At 37.7% G+C, this 19,125-nt stretch overlaps 1 protein-coding gene and 2 gene segments (V, D, J or C); all 3 read left to right on the top strand.

Moving 5' to 3' along the window:
- Window positions 1-19,125, top strand: part of LOC126951110 (probable non-functional T cell receptor beta variable 7-3) — a 632,711-nt gene that overhangs the window by 398,164 nt on the left and 215,422 nt on the right.
- Window positions 1-19,125, top strand: part of LOC126951109 (M1-specific T cell receptor beta chain-like) — a 418,381-nt gene that overhangs the window by 235,193 nt on the left and 164,063 nt on the right. The window lies entirely within an intron of this gene.
- LOC126951100 (T cell receptor beta variable 28-like) lies at window positions 462-1,693 on the top strand. The segment is given in 2 exon segments: window positions 462-1,026; window positions 1,167-1,693. Coding segments are annotated over 2 exon segments (480 nt in total).

The following is a 19,125-nucleotide window of genomic DNA, read 5'->3' as shown; positions in this document are numbered from 1 at the left end:
TGATAACAAGGAACAAAGTTTGGAGTTTCTCCAAACTCCACCATGTTCTCTTATGTTCTCTTCTTCCATGAGAGAGCACACTCTCACCCCAACAGTAACAATGCAGCAATGTAAGAACAACCTTTCTGCCCAGGGAAGCTCATTAGAGATTCAGCACCTCCAATACTTTTGGTGGCTGGTGTTAGGTGCCGAATTGTGTCATTAAACATTCATACGTTGAAATCCCAGCCTCCAGTACTTAAGAATATGACTATATTTGGAGATAAGGATTTTACAGAGGTGATTAAGGTTAAATGAGGTCGTCACTAATACGACTAGGATCCTTATAAGAGGAAATTAGGACACAAACATGCATAGAGGGAAGACAATGTGCAGACACAGGGGGAAGCTATCTACAAGCCAAGGAGAGAGGCTCCATGAGAAACCAACCCTGCTGACACCCCGATCTTGGATGTCTAGTCTCCAGAAGTGTGAGAAAATACATTTCTGTTGTTTAAATGACCCGGTCTGTGGTGACTTATGGCAGCCCTCGCAAAATAATTCAGCTAATCACATTGGCACCCTCTGCCTATCATGCAGCAGAATTCCAGACTTGCAGTAAAGCAGGTGTTCAGCCTAACCCACATGGTTTGTGCAAGCAGTCTAGGCACACTAAGCCATGCGTACCAGTTACTGATGGTGGGAAAACTCCCAAAATTCAAGTTCGCAGATGCAAATCAAGAGCCAACTATGCAAGCAGGCCCTTCTAAGGATGGCAGTTTCAGGCCCACTGTGTCAACTCTTTTCTATATGTGCACACACATACAGTGACACTTCCGTGAGCACAAGGGATGCCCTTCACTCTCTAGCACCTCTAGACCCTTTCTAGTCTAGACAATGGCTGAGGGATTATGAGTGTGGGCTGGGACAATGACATCACAAACCGTCAACCCACAGCCTGGCCCTGGGAGAAGACCTATTATTTCTTCAAAGCAGCCATGGGAACCAGGCTCCTCTGTTATGTGGCCTTTTGTTTCCTGGCTGTAGGTGAGTCCTGGGAGTCGTTGGGTCTGGGGAGTTGGTGGCAATTCCTGGCCTACTATTTCGAGGTCTTGTATACAAAGTTTTTCTCTCCTCAGGTTCCCTGGTGGCCTGTTTTTTTCACCCTTGCTTTCTGCCTCTCACAGGCCTCGTGGATGTGAAAGTAACCCAGAGCTCAAGGTATCTAATCAAAAGGACGGGAGAGAAAGTTTTTCTGGAATGTGTCCAGGATATGGACCATGAAAGAATGTTCTGGTATCGACAAGACCCAGGTCTGGGGCTACGGCTGATCTATTTCTCATATGATGTTAAACTGAACGAAAAAGGAGATATTCCTGAGGGGTACAGTGTCTCTAGAGAGAAGAAGGAGCGCTTCTCCTTGATTCTGGGGTCCGCCAGCACCAACCAGACATCTATGTACTTCTGTGCCAGCAGTTTATCCACAGCACAGCACAGCCACATACTCTCTGCACAAAAAGAGCAGACGTAAGAGAGAAGAGGCCCTAACTCAGGGCAGGTGCTGACTCCAATGGCACATTCGTGCTAAATAGAAAAAAGTGGCCGCTAAGGAGAAACTAGCTCCATAAGCATACTTCTTTGCAAGGAGAGAATGAGGTATTATTTTTCACCCCTATACAAGTCAGGGACTGTTCTGGATTTAATCCCCCCAGTCTAACGTGTTGTAAATTCATGAGCCCCAACAAGGAGGAGAAGTCTTCTCGCATATTCACACCGTAGCCCTGTTCTACCATTTCGTTAATTTTACCTGCCCTTTTCTATCCTTGTCTCTCTTACTGTGATTTTCTACTTTGCTTAGTATTTTGTTCTTGGTTGATATTTCACTGCCACTAAGTGATATTTCACTTAGTAATTTCCACTTAGTAATTTGCTCTTGGTTGAATTTAACATATTCTAAATTCTTTAGATGATTTTTTCTGTCCATGTGCTGATTCAAGAGAAAGTATGTGGAATTTGAATTCTGTTCATTCAAGTTTGAAAGAGAAAAACTCTGATTAAAACAAATCTTCTTCCAGGTTCTCTGATCAATCTTATTTTGCTGGAAAAAAGTTCTGATCACAGAAGTTTTAAACTATGCTGCAGAAGGTGGTAGGAATTTGGCTATAACTGCACTCATACTCTTCTGGAAAAAGTGTGTATTTGTTTTGAAGAATAAAACACATGCTCTTCTGTCAGTAAAAATTAACAGTGCTTTGGAAATACAAATAAATGTAAAGGGTATTAGAAATCCCAAACTGCAGAGCACTTGCACAATTATTATTGGCAAGACAAAACAGGCATCTTTAAACATATTTTGATTCAGTGCTAAACTTTTGTGTGGAAGAAGTCAGAGAAAAAATTTAAATCAATGTGTATTACAGTATTCAAGATTAAGTTTGTATGAGATAGGACTTGAGCTGATTTTGAATACAAGTAAATGAGGGAAGAGAAACTATCAAAAGAAAGAAATACCCTGCAAATGTTTCTGTGAGAGATTCCACCAGAATGAAGAGGAAGATTCTTTCCCTGAGGAAAGGCAGGAATCAGAATTCTCCTGGCTGAGGTCAACATCCAGAAGAGAGAAAGCACATCTTCCCAGAATATCATTAAAATCCTTTCCCTTTTGCCCCGAGAATACACTGTAGTTGTGCTTGTGACTGCAGCATTTCCCCTGAGATAACACACAAGGTTTGATACAAGAAATTCTTTTGCCACCTTCTAAACATTACAGTGCTTAACTCCTACATCCTGTTCGAGAAGGAGCATTCTGAGCACACGATTAGCCATAGAAACCTCAGACTGACGTTGATTAAAAGGGTGCTGAAAAAACATCACGAGCCAGGGCAGCAACGTCTCTGAAGTCATCCATGCTCTGATGATGTCACACCTCCTCCTCTTCACCTGACTGGAAGACATTTCCCCAAAAGCATTACCACCAACATCAAAGAAACAAAACCCAACTGGTCACTGCAACTTTTGCTGCTTACACAAAGACGAGGATGGCAAGATGGCAAGATCTGTAGAGAACGGCAATATTTTTTTGTGGAATGTGATGTTCCGCTTTCTGTTGTTCTGTGCTTTGACATTTTCCGATGCAAAAAAAATTATCGAATACTGATTATTATATACATTTCTGTGACATTAGACTTAGAGGCAAGTTCTGTTTAGAAATAATTCCAAGAACAGTTTTTATATTTTATTTTCATGTTGATAATCAGTTAGATTTGCTTCCGCCTCAAAGAGCATGTTTATGTCAAATTAAATGAATGCTGGCAGGGAGCTGCACTTTTTTTACTAAACAGGAAAAGGGTTAAATAACAGAAAACTGTATCTACAAACTTTCATATTTAGTGAATCTTCAGGGTTTCTGAGAGTCCTACATTTTCCCACAGATTATTTATTTATTTTATTTATTTTTATTTTTTTTTTTTTTTGAGGCGGAGTCTCGCTCTGTCGCCCAGGCTGGAGTGCACTGGCGCGATCTCGGACTGCAAACTGCCTCAAGAGAGCTGGGACTACAGCCGCCACCACCAGCTAATTTTTTTGTGGAGATGGGGTTTCATTGTGTTCCCAGATGGTCTCGATATGTCGTGATCCGGACCATTCGGCCTCCCAAAGTCTGGGATTACAGGGGCTTGAGCCACCGCGCGCCCGGCCTATTTATCATTGTCCCTCAGAAGATCAACTGCAAGAGATGGGAACAGGTACTAGCACTGTGCATCCATTCCCAGGGCTATGTGGGACCATTTCCATTCATCACCTGAATTGAGTCCCTGGTAGAAAGAGTGCTATGCTAGACTCAGCTTCCCTTCTCGCATGGTTACCACCTGCTCCCTCCAACACAGCCTCACCTTGCTAAGAAAATGCAGCCCAGGGAGAGAGGAAGAACACATAAAAATGAAAATAAAAATGAAAATAGGCAGAGATGGCATGTCAAACATCAAAGTGAGTAAGAGAAGACATCTAAAGAGGGCGAAAGGATTGTAGATTGGAATAGGCGGTTTGAATTTAGAAAAACGAATGAAAAAGTGTTCACTAGGGGGAGTTCACAGTTTAGAGAATAGACTTTTTTTTTTTTTCTTCTTTTTGAATTGGAGTCTTGCTGTGTTGCTGAGGCTGGAGTGCAGTTGCACAATCTTGGCTAATCTCAACCTCCTCCTCCCGGGTTCAAGTGATTCTCCTGCTTCAGCCTCCCGAGTAGCTGGGATTACAGGTGCATGTCACTATGCCTGGCTAATTTTTGTTATTTTTAGTAGAGATGGAGTTTCACTATGTTGGTCAGGCCAGTCTCAAACGCTTGACCTCGTGATCCACCCACTTTGGCCTCCCGAAGTGCTGGGATTACAGGCATAAACCACCGCGCCCGGCCCACAGAATAGACTTTTAAAAGCACATAAAAGATCATGGATGTTTACCATGAGGGTACAGAGAATAATTAAGAAAATGTAAACCATTATTTCACTAAACATACGTTAACATACATCACATTAGGAGACCAACAAATTCACAGAACATAAAAATTGATACTCTAAATCTCCAAGTAAGCAATGTTTGTTTGTTTATTTAGTTTTACTTTAAGTTTGGGGATAGATGCACAGAATGTGCAGGTTTTTTACATAGGTATAACATGTGCCATGGTGGTTTGCTGCATCTATCAACCTGTCATCTAGGTTTTAAGCCCTATAAGCATTAGCTGTTTGTCTTAATGCTCTCCCTCCCCTGGTCCCCCACCCCCAACAGGCCCTTGTGTGTGTTGTTCCCCTCCCTGTGTCCATGAGTTCTCACTGTTAAACTCCCACTTATGAGTGAGAACATGTGGTATTTGATTTTCTGTTCCTGTGTTAGTTTGCTGAGGATGATGGCTTCCAGCTTCATCCATGTCCCTGGAAAGGACATGATATCATTCCTTTTTGTGGCTGCATAGTGTTCCATGGTGTACACATGCCACATTTTCTTTATCCAGTCTATCATTGATGGGCATTTGGGTTGGTTCTGTGTCTTTTAAGTAATGTTTTAAATTATGTGATTTGGAAAAATATAACAAAATAAATTAATTTTTGTTGAATGGTAGTATTAACTGGGCTCTTTGCCGGGACATGGCTGGGAAGAAGTCTGGCCTCTTCCTGCAGGGAACAAGGAAAATTTAGAGAAGGAAGCAATTTTTTTTTCTCTAGAGACCACTGCGATATCACAGGTAGTTTATACATATAACATACAACAACCCTGACATACAGGTATTATTTTCTCCTAACTAAAAATAAATTTAAATAAGTGAAGTGTAATTAAACCTAAATTTAAATGACTTGCCTATAGCCACACAGCTGAAAAGTTAGTGGAAAAGGCATGTTTCTATATATTTTTTTAAATAATAAGATAATTGAAACCAAGATAGGCATATTTCCATCCTCAGCTGAATGGGTTCTAAACCCATCCATTAGGGCAAAGATGTAATCCACACAGCCAGAGAACGGGACCTTCTAACTTCATACCAGCAGGATAGCCATAGCACCAAAGACATTTTTCATGTCTTAGCACAAACTTCTAACACCTCCATTTTGAAGTAGAAGGATAAAGGCTTAAGAGCAGAAACTGGGTCTTGTTAGTGGTGGACAAGTGGACATAGTCATATTAATTGTAAGTGTTTTACAACATTCTTTGATAATCACTATTAAACCAGCTGTAGATGCATTGTATCATCATTTATTCCCCCATGTTACCATCATATCATAAGATTAACATTGACAACTTTGAAAACTTGTTGCTAAAATTAAATTATCTCAATTTTCCAGTATCCTCCTAATTGACCTAGCCAATTTTGTATGACTTGAAAAATCGGGAAATGTCTTCTCATCTGTGCTAGATCTTCTTCAATTAATTTCAATTCATTAAAACAGAAATAGCAAGAAACTAACAGTCAAAGGGGTTTCTTCATCCCATCATTCACTACAAAAGGCAGTGACAAGCATCTAGATATAACATAGATCTCTTCTGCCGTCTGTTGAGGGCATCAGAACTGGCTCAGTTCACTCAGATATCAGTGGCAGAAAGTTGAGGGAGATTTCCTGTATGCTCAAACTTTTGGTAGAATAAACTGGTACCTGTTCTATCCAATGGATGCTGTCTTATTTAACCTGGAACCCTGAAGGGATACTATTCACTAATGAAAACATTAAAAAGCAAGCCACAAGATATCTTTAAAGAAAGAGAAAATGTAATGAGGGGTGTATAATCATTACATAATGTATCAGTCTGTTTTCACACTGATGATAAAGACATACCTGAGACTGGGAAGAAAGAGAGGTTTAATTGGACTTAACAGTTCCACATGGCTGAGGAGGGCTCAGAATCATGGCAGGAGGTGAAAGGCACTTCTTACATGGTGGCAGCAAGAGAAAAATGAGAAAGAAGCAAAAGCGGAAACCTCTGATAAACCCTTCATATCTCATTAGACTTATTCACTATCATGAGAATAGTATGGGAAAGGCTGGCCCTCATGATTCAGTTACCTCCATCTGGGTGTTGTAACTCCTACAACACGTGGTAATTCTGGGCGATACAATTCAAGTAGAGATTTGAGTGAGGACACAGTCAAACCATATCATTCTGCCCCTGGCCCCTCCAAATCTGATGTCCTCACATTTCAAAACCAATCATGCCTTCCCAACAGTCTCCCGAATTCTTAATCCATTTCATCAATTACCCAAAAGTCCACAGTCCAAAGTCTTATCTGAGAAAAGGCAAGTCCCTTACACCTATGAGCCTGTAAAATCAAAAACAAGCTAGTTACTTCCTAGATACAATGGGAGTACAGGGATCAGGTGAATACAGCCATCCCAAATGGGAGAAATGTCAAAAACAAAGGAGTTATAGTTCCCATGAAAGTCTGAAATCCAGTGGGGCAGGCAAATTTTAAAGCTCTAAAATGATCTCCTTTGACTCCAGGTCTGACATCCAGGTCACGCTGGTATAAGAGGGGGGTTCCCATGGTCTTGGGCAGCTCCACTCGTGTGGCTGTCCAGGGTACAACCTCCCTCCTGGTTGCTTTCACAGGCTGGCATTGAGAGTCTGTGGCTTTTCCAGGTACGTGGTGCAAGCTGTCAGTGGATCTACCATTCTGGGATCTGGAGAACAGTGACCCTCTTCCCACAGCTCCACTAGGCAGTACCCCAGTAGGGACTCTGTGTGGGGGCTCCAACCCCACGTTTCCCTTCTGCGCTGCCCTAGCAGAGGTTCTCTATGAGAGCCCCATCCCTGCAGCAAACTTTTGCCTGGGCATCCATGCATTTCCATATATCTTCTGAAATATAGGCGGAGGTTCCCAAACCTCAATTCTTGACTTCTGTGCACTCACAGGCTCAACATCATATGAAAGATGCCAAGGCTTCCACCCTCTGAAGCTACAGCCGGTGCTCTATGTTGGCCCCTTTCATACAGGCTGGAGCAGCTGGGACACAGGGCACCAAGTCCCTACGCTGCACATGGCATGGCGAGGCTGGGACCCACCCACGAAACCATTTTTTCCTCTTGGACCTCTGGGCCTGTAATGGGAAGGGCTGCCATGAAGGTCTCTGACATGGCCTGCAGACATTTTCCCCATGGTCTTGGGGATTAACATTAGGCTCCTTGCGACTTATGCAAATTTCTGCAGCTGACTTGTATTTCTCCTCAGAAAATCAGTTTTTCTTTTCTACTGCATCATCAGGTTGCAAATTTTCTGAACTTTTATGTTGTTTCCCTTTTAAAATTGAATGCTTTTAATAGCACCCAAGTCACCTTTTGAATGCTTTGCTGCTTAGAAATTTCTTCTGCTAGATACCCTAAATCATCTCTCTCAAGTTCAAAGTTCCATAAATCTCTAGGGTGGGGGCAAAATGCTACCTGTCTCTTTGCTAAAACATAACAGGAGTCACCTTTGCCTCAGTTCCCAACAACTTCCTCATCTCCGTCTGAAACCACCTCAGCCTGGACCTTATTGTTCATATCCATATCCCTATCAGCATTTTTGTCAAAGCCACTCAACAAGTCTCTAGGAGGTTGCAAACTTTCCCACATTTTCCCGCTTCTTCTGAGTCCTCCAAACTGTTCCAACTTCTGCCTGTTACCCAGTTCCAAAGTTGCTGCCACATTTTTGGGTATCTTTTCAGCAACACCACATTCTACTGGTACCAATTTACTGTATTAGTCCATTTTCATGCTGTTGATAAAGACATACCTGTCACTGGGAAGAAAAAGAAATTTAATTGGACTTACAGTTCCACATGACTGGGGTGGCCTCAGAATTATGACAGGAGGTAAAAGGTACTTCTTTCATGGTGGCAGCAAGACAAAAATGGGAAAGAAGCAAAAGTGTAAACCCCCAATAAACCCATCTGATCTCATGAGACTTACTATCACGGGAATAGCACAGGAAAGACCAGCCCCCATGATTCAATTACCTCCCCCTGGGTCCCTGCCACAACACATGGGAAATCTGAGAGATATAATTCAAGTTGAGATTTGGATGGGGACACAGCCAAACCATATCACATAGTATATATTGAAAATGTATACTCAAGTATCTTGGATGAGATACATATTGCCAGATACCACACAGTTACCTACCTAAGAAAAGAAATCAATAATTACAGTCTATTAATGGTCACATTAGACAGATAAATACTTACAAAATGCCAGAGCCCATGGTTTGAGATGCTCTGAAATGTGATGGTTCTCATACATCACATTCTTGTCTAAAAATAATAGATAAGTATTCAGAAGACCTTGCCCTCAATGAACTCATATTGCTTCTTAATTATTGCCATTCTGCTTTACAAATGCTCAAGAATCTATATATTTAATATTCAGTTATGAATATATTTTATGCATGTGTAGGATGGTAGGGTAAGAAGAGGGCTGATGTTAAATTTACTAACTTACAGTTTCTAGGTGTAGAACTATTGCTTGCCCATATCTGAACATTAAAGCTATATTCTTTCTTTGAATTTTGATTATATGCTTTTCCATTTTATTTATTAAAAATTATGACCAGAGAGAGTGTGTGTAGTTGATACCCAAAGCAGAAAATCGAGTTACAGATGACTAGTTTATAAATTAAACAGAAATCCCTTACCCTCACCCTTCACAGATCATCTAAGCAATACATCAAATGCTAGTAGCCAACATTCTTTTTTTTGACAGGAAACTAAAAGTTTATTCTAAGAAACTAAATAAGAAGATCTCAAGCCTTGGAATTACATGGCATATCAAGAGTGGTATGAGATGTAGGGCTAAAGACAAAGAGAATAATTGATATATAAATATATAGTCTCATATAGTCAATTATCCAGTTTCTCTTGCTAAGAACTGTTAATGGTATGAGATTTTACCACACTTGCAAGCTAAGAGGTTAGCTTGACAGCATTCCATGAACGCTAGCAGAAGACGAGAGACTACTGGATTACAAAGCATTTTTAATACTCTCAACACAGCAGGCAGCATGAGCTTCATATGTCTATAACAGACCTATGCCTTCCCCTCTGCCCAGTTCCACAACAGTGACACAGAGCAGCTGCTGGATGCTGTGGGTTTTCTCAAACCTGATCAATCTTTGTCCCACGGGGGTACCTTATGTTTATTATCCTGGATAGCAAACAGATCCAGAGGGAGATGTTATCTCTATCTTCCAGGCTGATTGCTATACAAACATTCTTGACAAGACAGTCCAAACGAAAAGTTGATATATGATTGTAGAAATGTCAGAGACCCATGGGGGAATTAACTCTCAACACCTCTCCACTGCCTTTGGCACAGAACAACTAGGTAACTATACCTACAGTAGCATAATAATATATTTTTATTTGAAGAAATTGAGCACCCCCAGAAAAGAGACTTACAAATACTGATATTTCAGTGTCCCTTATGACACGACTGGTTTCCTGCCAAATCTCTTCAAGTAAAATCTCCTAGCGAACAAGTACCATCCATATTACCAGGCTTCCAGTCACGTTTTTAGTGCTTTACTCTTAAAAATCAATATACAAGCAAAGATCATTAGTATACAAAGTTTCTTAACATTTATGATAGAAAGCAAAAGAGACAGACATTAAAGGAAAGAAGAGAAAAACAAAATAAAAAACAAGAAACAGAAAAAGGAAAAGAAATGAAGTAAATTGTGGGAACAAAGAAAATTGAGGCAAGCATATGAAATACAGAGAAACAAAGGTGGAGTTCTAAATAGCAATCACATAAATGATTGTTTCTATCCAAGACAGATATAAGAAACATGTCATCCCTAAAACAGAGTAAGATTATATTATACATGTATGTATGTATATATATATTTTTTTTTTCCGGGGAGAAACTTTAAGAAAGCCAAAATAAAATTTTAAAATAAGGGTCAAAAGAAAACTTGATATAACATCCCAGAAAATAGAACAAAATATCAAGAAGTTATATAACAGAAAACATCAAAGAAAATATAAGTGACTTGAAGGGTGAACACAGGAGAATCAATGGCTGTCCAAGAGAAAGTCCAGAAAAAATTTAAAAATTATCAGAGAAATCATACCATAAAAATTAGTTCTCAGAAATGAAAAAACGTAAGCCTCCATATTTTAAAATGCCTGTTGTTGGCTGATTATTGTAAAACAACTGAAACTAAGGCATACCTTCATGATTTCAGAACACTGGGGACTAAATGATTCTAAACTACAAAAGACAAGGAAAATGTTAAAAATCAAAATTATACTTAGAGAAAAGCCATAGATAATGCAAAAGTGGAATAACATCACATTTCTAAATGGCAACACTGAATTCTAAAAAAAAAGATGCAAGAAATATCAATAAAATTCTGATAGAAAATCATTTTAATCTTAGATTTCTCTACTAACCCAAGATATCAATAAAATGCAAATAAAAAGACATTTTTAATTATGTTAGGATCCAAAACATTTACCTCTATCTCAAGCTTTCTTAGGAAATTACTGGGTAGTATATCTCAGCAAACTGAGAAAAGAAACCAAAAAGAAAAAAAAAATGGGATACAGGAAATAAAAAATCTCATTCAGAGTAATAACAAAGAAAAATGTCAGGATAAAAGCTGGGCAGTGGAACTAATTAGCAACTGGCCCAGACTAAAGCAAAGGGACTCCAGGGTTGCATTTTCAAATAACACCAAAATGCAGACTATGTATCTATTAAATCAGACATCTGAGTAACTCATCCACAATTTTGTAGCATTTGTTTACATGGCCTGTTAAAAATCCAGATCTATCCTGGAGAAGGTGATCCCAATCCAGATTACTCAGCAATATCAAATATAGGTAGAAACCAAAAGACAAAAATCTGCTGATTTTTCAAGCCATTAAAAAGATTGATGCAGTTCTGGTAATGGCATCATAATTCTTGGAAGACCCATGCCACAAATAACAAATATAAACTCAGGACAAGCATTTTTAAAGTCTACCTTAAGGGACTGCAAAGCAACTAATAGCAGGTAGAAACTATAGGGAAGTCAACACTTGGATGAAAGGTAAGTTTTCTGTTTTTGTAGCTTTTTGCTGAAGAGTAGTTCCCAGTCAAATAGAAACCCATTAAAAAGCCAGCTGTAGAGTTAGGAAAGACAGCCAAGAAAGGGAAAGTCCAAAAAATAACAACCCAGTGTTCTCCAGACAAACTCTGTTTGAATCTCAGGTTGAGGCCTAAACTATGCATGTGAGAGGAATACTGTAATCAGCAGTGCTAAACCTAAAATAACCAGATAGAGATTTCGGCTGTTGCCCACTATAGGAAACAGAATTTGAAGTATAAATCCAACCAAGTTAAATGCCTGTTAAAACAAAATCCAACCATCCTTAGAAGGATAAAACAAAATCTAGATATATTGTGGACGATGTCCAAGATATAATGCAAAAATTACTAGGCATATGAAGAAAAGAAATCACACAACCTAATTTGAATGAAGAGGCCATTAGTGGATACAAATTGAGTTTACCTGGATGCTGAAATTAGTAGACTGAAATTTAAAGTAGCTATTATAATCATGTTTAAGAATATAAAAGAAAATGTTCTTATAATGAATATAATAGGAACATTTATAACAATAATGAAAACTATTAAAAATAAATGAAAAATTTAAAATTTAAACTGCAATATTTGAAAATTAAATAAAATCTCACTAAATGAAACTTGAGCAGATTAGAGATGACAGAAGAAAGATTCAGAAACTTGATGTTATATCCATAGAAATTACAAAATCTAGAGAACAGGAGAAAAAAATATGAAAAAATTAAAGGCCTCAGTGATCTTCAGAAAAATATCAAAAGGTACAAAATGCGTGCAATTGGGGTAAGAGTGAAAGAAGAGGAGATATAAATATTAAAAAGCATGGATAAAAAACAATATTTTTTAAAAATAGCCTAGTTTAAAAGTATATTGAAAGACATAAAAAGAATTTCAGAAAAATAATCTGTAGAACACCTACCTAGACACATCACAGTCAAATTGTCCAAAACTACAAAATAAGACAAAATCTTCAAACAGCCAGAGAAAAATCATACATACCAGGAACAATGACATGAATAACGATAATTTTTCATTTTAAAAAAGTGAATACCAGAAGAGAAGGGAACTGTAGCTTTAAAGTGCTACAAGAAATAGAAAAAGTCAACCCAGAATTTGATATAATATATTCAGCAAAAAATTAAAATACCACAGTAAAGTTATCTGAATATAAATAAAATTAAAATATTCATTGACAGTAGAACTACATGATAGTAAATGGCAATGGAATTCTCTTAGGTGAAAAAGAAATAATACCAGTTGGAAGCTTGTATTGTGAGGAAGAAATGAAGAGCACAAGAAATAATGAAATGTAGTCAGATATTAAAGAATCTTAAAAATTCTATATAATATGTAAGACTAGTTAAAGTAAAAACTTCATCATTGTACTATAGGATATATAAAATATATATAATACAGAATGACACTAAAACTTAAAGGATGGAAGTAGGAAAAACAGATCTATTAGTTGCAAATTTCTTATATTTTAAGTAAACTTCTACAATACATTAAGTAGACAAATAGTTTTAAATGTATCATTCTTTATTTTCCAGAATAGCCCTGAAAATATTAAAGAAATGTAGCTAAAAGCCAATAAATAAAAATCAAAACAGAATCCAAAAATATTATTCAAATATTCAAATAGTGTCTATTCTAGGAGCAAGTTTGGTCTAATATTAAAAAATCAATCAATGTAATTCATCTTCTTAACACATTTTAAAAAATCTATTTGATTATACCAACAGGTAGAAAACATTTGGTAAAATCCCAAACTCATTTATGATAAAAACACTCAGAAAATTAGGTTAAAAAAAAAGGACTTCTTCAATCTAATAAGGCACCTGAAAGAAACCAACAGCTTATGTCACATTTAATTACAGAAATATTAAACATCTTCCCATTTTTATTTCTTAAATATTAAACATGTTCAAGATCATAAACAAGTCAATAATGTTCACTCTTACCACTTCTATTCCATATTGTACTGATACATAAAAACAAGAAAAATACTAAAAAGCTAAAGATCAAAAGATAAGGAAAACCTTTTTCAGAGATGAAAGAACTATTTAATTCAAATATTAAAAGAAATCTAAATATTAACTACTCATATTAATAAGTTCATACATTAATTTACTATTACAACATATAAAACTTGTATTTTGTATACTAATGGTAAACAATTGGATAATTCAATTTTAAAACCTGAATTTATATTAAAAAACATAAAATACTTAAATTTAGCCAAAGATGTGCAAGACTTGTATACAAAAAGCTAAAAATAGTTGCTAAAGGAAATGAAAGACAGTTTTAAAATACAGAAATATAAATCATGTCTATGGATTGTTGCAGCCTCTGCGTCAAGAGTCCGCTACAGCCTGGAACACCTAACAAAAGAAATGCAGGTGCAGTGCCAGGGATTGGAGGTGGCTCCCCACAAGTCCTAGAAGTAAACCTTGTGAGGGGGCCATCTCTCTCCCCCACCCACCTGAGAGCATGCCTGTGAACAAGAAAGTCCAAGAGCCACGCAAGCTGGCAGTTAGCCTAGCTACCGGCCATTCCTCTTAAGCGCCTTCTACTGGTGCAGGATGTGAAATCCGGTGCAAGAATTCGCCCACAAATGTGGATTCTGTACAGAGCCCTGACCCTCCGAAAGCATCCAGAAATGAAGCCAACTGACCATACTCAACTTACACCACAGTTAAAGGAACACCAACCCTAGCAGATGAGAAAGAATCAGCACAAGAACTCTGGCAGTTCAAAAAGCCACAATATCCCCTTACAGCCAAATGGGTTACTAGCTCCCTAGAAATGGTTCTTAAAACCAGTCTGAAATGGCTGAAATGACAAACACAGAATTCAGAATCCGGATAGAAAGGAAGCTCACTGAGATTAAGAAGAAAGGAATCCAAGGAATCCAAGTAACCCAGTAAAATGATCCAAGAACTGAAAGATGAAATAGCCATTTTGAGAAAGAATCAAAATAAACTTCTAGAGCTCAAAAATTTACTACAAGAATTTAATAATGCAATAAGAAGTATTAACAACAGAATAAACCAAGCTGAGAAAAGAATCTCAACCCTTGAAGACCAGTTCTTTGAATCAACTTAGACGAAAATAAAGAAAAAAATTTTTTTTTAAATGAACAAAACCAGCCGGGCGCAGGGGCTCATGCATGTAATGCCAGCACTTTGGGAGGCCGAGGCCGGCAGATCATGAGTTCAGGAGATCAAGACCATTCTGGCTAACACAGTGAAACCTTGTCTCTACTAAAAAACACACACAAAAAAAGAATAGCCAGGCATGGTGTCAGGCACCTATAGTCCCAACTACTCGGGAGGTTGAGGCAGGAGAATGGCATGAACCCGGGAGGCAGAGCTTGCAGTGAGCCGAGATAGCACCACTGCACTCCAGCCTGGGTGACAGAGCGAGACACTGTCAATAAATAAATAAATAAATAAATAAACAAATAAATGAACAAAACCTCTAAGAAATACAGGATTATGTAAAGATACCAAATCTATGACTCATTGGCATTCCCAAAATAGAAGGAGAAAGAGTAAGCAATTTCAAAAATATATTTGAAAAACACCAAAAATTGCCTAATCTTGCTAGAGAGGTTGAAATTAAATTCCAAGAAATACAGAGAACCCTGGCTAGTTACTATATATGACAACTATCCCCAAGACACATAGTCATCAGATTCACCAAGGTCAAGGTAAAAGAAAAAATTATAAAGGCAGCTAGAGTGAAGGGTCAAGTCACTTACAGAGGAAACCACATCAGGCTAGCCACAGACTTCTCAGCAGAAAACTTATAAACCGGAAGAGATTAGGAGACTATTTTCAGCATCCTGAAAAAAATTCAACTAAAAATGTTATATCCTGTCAAACTAAGCTTCAAAAATGAAGGAGAAATAAAATCCTTAGACAAGCAAATGCTGAGGAAATTTAAGTAGACCATCCTTACAAAAGGTCCTTAAGGGAGTGCTGAATATGGAATCTAAAGAACCTGCTGCCATAAAGCACTTGAGCACATAGCCCACAGGCCCTATAAAGCAACTACACTATCAAGTCTACATAACAACCAGCGAACAACATGGGTATGAGATCAAAATCACATATATCAATACTAATCTTAAATATAAATGGGCTAAACACCTGCTTAAAAGACATTGAGTGGCAAACTGGATAAAAACAGAAGACCCAGCCATCAATGCCTTCAAGAGACCCATCTCACATGTAACAACATCCACAGGCTCAAAACAAAGAGAGGGGAATATATTTATCATGCAAATGAAAAACAAAAAAGGACAAGAGTTGCTATTCTTATATTAGATAAAACAGATGTTAAACAATGAAGGGCATTACTATAATGATAAAGAGTACAATCCAGCAAGAAGACCTAACAATCCTAAATATATATGCATCCAACACTGGAACACCCATATCCATAAAACAAGTTCTTCTTGGCCTATGAAAAGATTTAGACAACCAAACAATAACAGTGGGAAACTTCAAAACTCCACTGACAGTGTTAGACAGATCATTGTTAGACAGAAAACTAACCAAGAAATGCTGGATTTAAACTCAACACTTAACCGGTTGAAACTAATAGACAAATATAGAACACTCCACCCAAAAGGAATGCTTATACACTGTTGCTGGAAATGTAAATTAGTTCAGGCACTGAGGAAAGCAGTTTGGAGATTTTTCAAATAATTTAAAACAGAGCTACCTTTCCACCTAGTAATCCCATTATTGATTATATATCCAAAGGAAACTAAAACACTATACCAAAATGCACTCATATGTTCAAAACTGTGCAATTCACAATAGCAAAGACATGGAATCAATCGAGGTGCCTATCAATGACAGATTGGTTGAAGAAAACATATACGCTATGGAATACTACACAGCCCTAAAAAAAATGAAATCAGGTTGTTCGCAGCAACATAAATAGAGCTAAAGGCCATAGTCCTAAGTAAATTAATGCAGGAACAGAAAACCAAATACTACATGTTCTCACTTACAAGTGAGAACTAAACATTGAGCACACATGAACATAAACATGGGAACGACTGACACTGGGCACTACTTGAGGGGAAGAGAGAGGGAGGTTGACATGGGTTGAAAAACTACCTATTGGGTACTATGTTCACTACCTGGGTGCAGTATACCCATGTAACAAACCTTCATATGTACTCCCTGTATCTAAAATAAAAGTGGGAATTTTAAAAAGACTAAATATGTTAAAACTAGTACTCTCTAAATTTTATCTACAGTCATTAAAATCTCAAATGTTATCTCAACTGTTTTTGTTTTCTAAGAAACTGAAAAGCTGATTCTAGAAGGTATATGAACACAAAGAACTTATGAGAAGTCCCACTCCTGGTTAGAAGTCTATGTGCGATGTTTCGGGCCATAGGTAATCAATCACAAAGGCTTTACCTGGCAGGTTTACAGAGTGTGGAGAGGCTGTTCTGTCCACCCCAGACTTGGTGCACAGCCAATGCATTGCAGCCTTTGAAGGGAGTTGCAGTCAAGGACCCCCTGGCTGGTCATGCCCTTGTGCATATTTATATTGCCAGCTCAGGATCCTTCATTCTTAGGTCTCTTTATCTGAGGTCTATGTAGAGGTCTTCTTCAGGTGCCTCTGTCAAGGCCTTCTAATAGGAGAGGAAGAGAAAACTTAAAGACACTTTTCTCCACTCTGAGTACCCACCGAGTTTCCACTTTCTCCTTGCAGGGCCCCCTAACAGTGAGACAAACCCATGTCTGTACTAATCCAACTAACCCTTGACCAGGTCATTTCCACAGAGAAAAATGGAACAGGGGGAGTCAGTACTTTCTCTGGCTTTAGACTCTTGCTTACACTATTGAAGGAGGTAATTAAAGACTTAACTCTTTCCTTTTGGGCTTGTTGCTTTAATTGGCTCACTACCTGGGTGCAATATAACCATGTAACAAACCTGCATATGTAGCCCCTGTATCTAAAATAAAAGTTGAAATTTTAAAAATATGTTAAAATGAGTACCTAAGTCCTCAGCACTCTTTTTCAGCTCTGCTGAGATCCTGACACTCTAGAATAATCAAAACATTATTTAGAAAGAACACACTTGGAGTACTTTCACTATCTGACTTCAAGACTTACTATAAACCCACAATAATCAAAGGAATGTGGTACTGGCAAAAGGGCAGACAAATAGGAAATACACATTAAAACCACAATGAGATACCACTAACCATCCACATACCCACTCAAATTAAACCACCTGGCAACACCAAATGCTGGCAAAAATTTGGAGTCCCAGAACTCACATATATTGTTGGTGAAAGTGGATAATAGTACAACCAATTTGGAAAAAGTTCTAATAGTTTCTTATAAAACTAAACCCCTATGATCATCTATCCCTATGAGCCAGAAATTATGCTCCTAAGTATTTACTTAAGAGAAATAAAAACATACATCTACAAAAAAAGACTTAAACCAGAATGTTTACAGAAAGTGAATTAATCATTGCCAAAACCTGGAGACATCTTCAATGTCCATCTCCAGGAGAGTGGCTAAACAAAAGGTAGTATATCCGTATGGTGACATATTCCACTGCCACAAAAAGGAACGAAGTACTAATACACACGACTTGGACAAATCTTAAAAACATTATTCTGAGTGAAAGAAACTTTGCATAGAAGAGTGTATGATGTTATTCCATTTACATAACGTTCTAGAAAATAATAATTTATAATAAAGAAATCAGAACACTGGTTGCCTCTAAGGGGTTATTAGTGGGGAAAACTAAGGCATGAGAAAACCTTGGAGATAATGGTAATATTGTATAATTTGGTAGGTTACACAGTGTATGCATTTGTCAAAACTTGTTTAATGGTATTCAAGATTTGTGCATGGTGCTGTATGCAAATTTTACCTGAAAAACACCTTGAACTCCAGTTAATTATACGTGTGCTGAACTGCTTAGAAGTGAAGTATGCCTTCAACTGACTTTTCAATGAATTACAAAATTAGATGGATTGATGGAAGAATAGAAGGATGGATAGATGGATAGTTATGTGGTAAAGCAATAATGGTTTTATCTAGAACCTAGGCGGTGGGTACACGCATGTTCACGGTATAATACTTTCAGCTTCTATAGATGTTTGAAAATTCTCATAATAAAATGGAAAATAATGGCACGATTCTGTGTATTTTTTAATAAAATCAACTTTGAAATACGCTGATAAGAACCACATTGCTAATTAAAGAAGTGAAGTACAGGAAGGTTTGGACTTTGTGTTTCCTGTGTAAAAGAAGAAAGAGTCAGATTTACATAAACTTGAGCAAGCAAGAACTATTATTTCTAAGAATATGTACCAAAACACTTAAAAGACTGTTTGTCTCTGGAGAGGGGACTTACTTTTTGTTCTCTGTTATAATTGAATCATTAACTATGTGCATGTATTAATTCAATAAATAAACACATTAAAATTAAACAAGAGTTTAGTATCCATAACATTCCCTGAGAGAAAAATTTAGAGACCACTGCAGTTTGAAAAGCATGAAAAGGGAGGGGAA

This window comes from Macaca thibetana, chromosome 3 (assembly GCF_024542745.1).
Source record: "Macaca thibetana thibetana isolate TM-01 chromosome 3, ASM2454274v1, whole genome shotgun sequence".
NCBI classification, from domain to species: domain Eukaryota; kingdom Metazoa; phylum Chordata; class Mammalia; order Primates; family Cercopithecidae; genus Macaca; species Macaca thibetana.
This window is presented reverse-complemented; position numbering and strand designations above follow the sequence as displayed.